The following is a 6,000-nucleotide window of genomic DNA, read 5'->3' as shown; positions in this document are numbered from 1 at the left end:
AGGTAGAGAGATAATGGGTTAGAGAGGGCAAAGAGGTAGAGAGATAATGGGTTAGAGAGGGCAAAGAGGTAGAGAGATAATGGGTTAGAGAGGGCAAAGAGGTAGAGAGATAATGGGTTAGAGAGGGCAAAGAGAGATAATGGGTTAGAAGGGCAAAAGGTAGAGAGATAATTGGAAGAGAGATAATGGGTTAGAGAGGGCAAAGAGGTAGAGAGATAATGGGTTAGAAGACAGTGCTAAGTCACTATAAAAGAGCAAAGAGTAAGGATAATGGGGGACAGACCTACAAAGAGGTAGATAGACTGTTTCTAAATGGGCTGAAGTTCTGACTGAAGCCAGTTATCATCAGACAAAGATGGGGCAAACAAAGAGGTAGAGAGATAATGGGTTAGAGAGGGCAAAGACTTTGGCCCAAGGGAAGACACAGTCACTATACACACACACAGGGGACAGACTACATAGACAGACTGTTTCTAAATGGGCTGAAGTCTGACTGAAGCCACACACACGACACACACACACACACACACACACACACACACACACACACACACACACACACACACACACACACACACACACACACACACACACACACACACACACACACACACACACACACACACAGGGAGCCGACAGTGCAGTACTCACTTGTAGAGCTCTGCCAAGAAAATGTCCAGGCCCTGCAATTCCTCGAATAACGCTGTAAGACAGAAGAGGAAAAGGAGGCCAGAGTAAGTCTCAGTCACAACATCCCTTTCTCTCCTCCTCCCTTAAATTCAGCGGTGGAGAAAGTACAGATAAGTAGTACTTTAAAGTATTTTTACTTAAAGTACTTTACACCACTGCCCTTAATCACAGGTGTTGGCTCACTTGTTCCATCTGTTGCTTTTTCACTCTCCCCCTCCATCTTCCCTTCTCATTCCCCCTCTCCCTGGCACGCTGTCACTCACAGGCCGTTGAGAGGTGTACGAGGGCATTTTACAGCTACAATGACACGTCACAGTTATATTTGTGTATGTGTGTGTGTGTGTGTGTGCATGAATGTGTGTGTGTGTGCGCACGAGTGTGTCACTGCTATAATATAACACCCCTTGACTAATTAATACCCCTTGACCTTTTCCACATTTTGTTGTGTTACAGCCTGAATTTAAAATGGATTAAATTGAGATTGTGTGTCACTGGCCTACACATAATTTCCTATAAATGTCAAAGTGGAATTATGTTACGACATTTTTACAAATTAATTAAAAATGGAAAAGTTGAGAAGTACTCCACCGCTTTCTTATGGCAAGCCTAAATAAGTTAAGGTCCCTCAGTCGACAGTGAATTTCAAACACAGATTCAACCACAAAGACCAGGGAGGTTTTCCAATGCTTCATAAAGAAGGGCACCTATTGGTAGATGGGGTAAAAATGAAAAAGCAGACATTGAATATCCCTTTGAGCATGGTGAAACTATTAAATTACACGTTGGATGGTGTATCAATACACCCAGCCACTACAAAGATACAGGTGTCCTTCCTAAGTCAGTTGTCAGAGAGGAAGGAAACCACTCAGGGATTTCACCACGGCTTTAAAACAGTTCCAGAGTTTAATGGCTGTGATAGGAGAAAACTGAGGATGGATCAATAACTGTGCAGTTACTCCACAATTCTAACAAATGACAGAGTGAAAAGGAAGCCTGTACAGAACAAAAACAAAAACAAATATTCAAAAATATGCATCCTGTTTGCAATAAGGCACGAAACTAAAACTGCAAGAAATAATACTGCAAGAAATGTGGCAAAGAAATTAACTTTATGCCCTGAATACAAAGTGTTACGTTTGGGGCAAATCCAACACAACACTTTAGCGAGGACCACTCTTCATATTTTCAAGCATGGTGGTGGCTGCATCCTGTTATGGGTATGCTTGTCATCGGCAAGGACTAGGGAGTTTTTTTTAAGCATAAGAATAAATTGAATAAAGCTAAGTACAGGCAAAATCCTAGAGGAAAACCTTGTTCAGTCTGCTTTCCAACAGACACTGGGAGACAAATTCACCTTTCAGCAAGGCAATAATCTAAAACAAGGCCAAATATACACTGGCGTTGCTTACCAAGATGACATTGAATGTTCCTGAGTGGCCAAGTTACAGTTTTGACTTGAAGATCTATGACAAGACTTAAAAATGGTTGTCTATCAATGATCAACAACCAATTTAAACAAGAGTTTAAAGAATTTAAAAAAGAATAAATGTGAAAATATTGTACAACCCAGGTGTGCAAAGCTCTTAGAAACTTACCCAGAAAGACTCACGGCTGTAATCACTGCCTAAGATTATTCTAACCTGTATTGACTCAGGGGTGTGAATACTTATGTAAATTAGATATTTCATTTTCAATAAAACACTAAAATGTTTTCACTTTGTCATTATGGGGCTTTGTGTGTAGACAGGTGAGAAGAAAATATTTGAATCCATGTTGAATTCAGGCTGTAACAACAAAATGTGGTACAAGTCAAGGGGTGCGAATACTTTCTGTAGACACTGTATGCCATTTAGCAGACGCTTTTCTCCAAAGCGACTTCGTCACGCCTGCATACATTTTACGTACTGTACTGGTGGTCCCGGGAACCGAACCCATAATTCTAGCGTTGCAAGCACCATGCTCTACCAACTGCGCTACAGACCAGTGCTCTCCAGTGTGTCCATTTCAGCCGTTTTATGTACGAGTATCTGTGTGTCTGCACACGTCTGTCTGGCTGCTTGCATGGGAATGTCCACCCGTCCTTTTGTGTGTGTGAGTGACTGCGTGTGTGTGCCTGCGTGTGAGACTACAAGTGTGACTCACAGCTCTTGTCAGTCCAGACATGCAACTCCTGGGCCAGCTCGGGGATGACGAGGAAGGTCCTCCAACCCTGGCGTTTCTTGGACTTGAGGATGTCCCCGAAGATGTGGTCTCCGATGTAGACGATGTCCTTCCCCTTGGCCCCCAGCAGATCACACACGATGTCAGAAGAACCTAGGCGGGCGAGAGAGACAGAGACCGAGACAGAGAGAGAGAGAGAGAGAGAGAGACACAGAGAGACAGAGACAGAGACAGAGAGAGACAGAGACAGAGAGAGACAGAGAGAGAGAGAGAGAGACAGAGAGAGAGAGAGAGAGAGAGAGAGACAGAGAGAGAGAGAGAGAGAGAGACAGAGAGAGAGACAGAGAGAGACAGAGAGAGAGAGAGAGAGACAGAGAGAGAGAGAGAGAGAGAGAGAGAGAGACAGAGAGAGAGAGAGAGAGAGACAGAGAGAGAGACAGAGAGAGACAGAGAGAGAGACAGAGAGAGAGAGAGAGAGAGAGACAGAGACAGAGAGAGAGAGAGAGAGAGAGAGACAGAGACAGACAGAGAGAGAGAGAGAGAGAGAGAGAGACAGAGACAGAGACAGAGAGAGAGAGAGAGACAGAGAGACAGACAGAGAGAGAGACAGAGAGAGAGACAGAGAGAGAGACAGAGAGAGAGAGAGACATATTGAAATGTAGACGTTACTGGATGTTGTTTTATGAAAGATTTGTACCACGTTGTTTTTCAGATTCATACCATTGTTTTGTTTTTAGGGAACCCAGACCTCCCTGGAGAACAGTGAACGTTGTTGAGAAGACTATGCTGGCTAAATAAAGGTTAACTGAGATCCATCATGTTTAGAAGTACTCTGCTAGTTGGATGATTTGTGAAGTTGGGAGTGCTGTCTGGCGGTTTGTGCTGTGAGTCAGTGCATGTTCCCAGGTATCTTACCTCCAGAGTAGACGATGCCATGGTGCAGGGGTCCTGGGGTGATAGGTCCCGACTCTTCTTCAGCCGCCCTGTCTGGGGTCTAACACCAGAGAACACATGGAACAGTAGCCTCACCGCAAAACAATGTCAAGTATATGTATTCATTATGGATCCCCATTAGTTCCTGCCAAAGCAGTATCTACTCTTCCTGGGGATCTATAATAAACCCCATTAGTTCCTGCCAAAGCAGTATCTACTCTTCCTGGGGATCTATAATAAACCCCATTAGTTCCTGCCAAAGCAGCAGCTACACTTCCTGGGGTTTATTATAGATCCCCATTAGTTAAATGACTTAAATGTAATGTAATGTAGTTCCTGCCAAAGCAGCAGCTACACTTCCTGGGGTTTATTATAGATCCCCATTAGTTCCTACACTTCCTGGGGTTTATTATAGCATTAGTTCCTGCCAAAGCAGTAGCTACACTTCCTGGGGTTTATTATAGATCCCCATTAGTTCCTGCCAAAGCAGCAGCTACACTTCCTGGGGTTTATTATAGATCCCCATTAGTTCCTGCCAAAGCAGCAGCTACACTTCCTGGGGTTTATTATAGATCCCCATTAGTTCCTGCCAAAGCAGCAGCTACACTTCCTGGGGTTTATTATAGATCCCCACACTTTGGGGTTTATTATAGATCCCCATTAGTTCCTGCCAAAGCCAAAGCAGCAGCTACACTTCCTGGGGCTGCCAAAGCACACTTCCTGGGGTTTATTATAGATCCCCATTAGTTCCTGCCAAAGCAGTATCTACACTTCCTGGGGTTTATTAAGATCCCCAGCAGCTAGCTACACTTCCTGGGGTTTATTATAGATCCCCATTAGTTTGCCAAAGCAGCAGCTACACTTCCTGGGGTTTATTATAGATCCCCAAAGCAGCAGCTACACTTCCTGGGGTTTATTATAGATCCCCATTAGTTCCTGCCAAAGCAGCAGCTACACTTCCTGGGGTTTATTATAGATCCCCATCAGTTCCTGCCAAAGCAGCAGCTACACTTCCTGGGGTTTATTATAGATCCCCATTAGTTCCTGCCAAAGCAGTATCTACTCTTCCTGGGGTCCAGTAAAATGAAGGCGGTTTATACCATTTTACCGTTACATTCACATATCTACAACACACTGTGTGCCCTCAGGCCCCTACTCCACCACATATCTACAACACACTGTGTGCCCTCAGGCCCCTACTCCACCACATATCTACAACACACTGTGTGCCCTCAGGCCCCTACTCCACCACATATCTACAACACACTGTGTGCCCTCAGGCCCCTACTCCACCACATATCTACAACACACTGTGTGCCCTCAGGCCCCTACTCCACCACATATCTACAACACACTGTGTGCCCTCAGGCCCCTACTCCACCACATATCTACAACACACTGTGTGCCCTCAGGCCCCTACTCCCCTACAACACACTCCACCACATATCTACAACACACTGTGTGCCCTCAGGCCCCTACTCCACCACATATCTACAACACACTGTGTGCCCTCAGGCCCCTACTCCACCACATATCTACAACACACTGTGTGCCCTCAGGCCCCTACTCCACCACATATCTACAACACACTGTGTGCCCTCAGGCCCCTACTCCACCACATATCTACAACACACTGTGTGCCCTCAGGCCCCTACTCCACCACATATCTACAGTACAAAATCCATGTGTACGTGTGTGTGTGTATAGTGCACATGTTATCGTGTGTGTGTGTGTGTGTGTGTGTGTGTGTGTGTGTGTGTGTGTGTGTGTGTGTGTGTGTGTGTGTGTGTGTGTGTGTGTGTGTGTGTGTGTGTGTGTGTGTGTGTGTGTGTGTGTGTGTGTGTGTGTGTGTGTGTGTGTCTGTGCCTATGACTCCGCTGTTCCATAAGGTGTATTTATCAGTTTTTTTAAATTATATTTTTTCAAATCTAATTATACTGCTGGCATCAGTTATTTGACGTGGAATAGAGTTCCATGTAGTCTATGCTCTATGTAGTACTGTGCGCCTCCCATAGTCTGTTCTGGACTGTGAAGAGACCTCTGGTGTCATGTCTTGTGGGGTATGCATGGGTGTCCGAGCTGTGTGCCAAAGTACAAGTAGTGATGAAGTCAATCTCTGCTCCACTTTGAGCCAGGAGAGATTGACATGCATATTATTAATGTTAGCTCACTGTGTACATCCAAGGCCCAGCCAGGCTGCCCTGTTCTGAGCCAATT

General features: G+C 45.0%; 1 protein-coding gene across 1 annotated transcript in view; it reads right to left on the bottom strand.

Annotated features, from left to right (window-relative positions):
- The window catches only part of LOC124003205 (cytosolic purine 5'-nucleotidase-like), a 33,726-nt gene that overhangs the window by 5,169 nt on the left and 22,557 nt on the right, over window positions 1-6,000 (bottom strand). The window contains exons 13-15 of the mRNA XM_046311285.1: window positions 3,766-3,844; window positions 2,833-3,003; window positions 652-703 (exon numbers count right to left, since the gene is read on the bottom strand). Coding sequence (XP_046167241.1) covers window positions 652-703; window positions 2,833-3,003; window positions 3,766-3,844 — 302 coding nt within the window. The remainder of the gene's footprint in view (window positions 1-651; window positions 704-2,832; window positions 3,004-3,765; window positions 3,845-6,000) is intronic.

Source organism: Oncorhynchus gorbuscha, linkage group LG18 (genome assembly GCF_021184085.1).
Source record: "Oncorhynchus gorbuscha isolate QuinsamMale2020 ecotype Even-year linkage group LG18, OgorEven_v1.0, whole genome shotgun sequence".
Lineage (NCBI taxonomy): Eukaryota > Metazoa > Chordata > Actinopteri > Salmoniformes > Salmonidae > Oncorhynchus > Oncorhynchus gorbuscha.
Note: the sequence above shows the minus strand (reverse complement) of the source record. Positions and strands in the feature narration are given on the sequence as shown.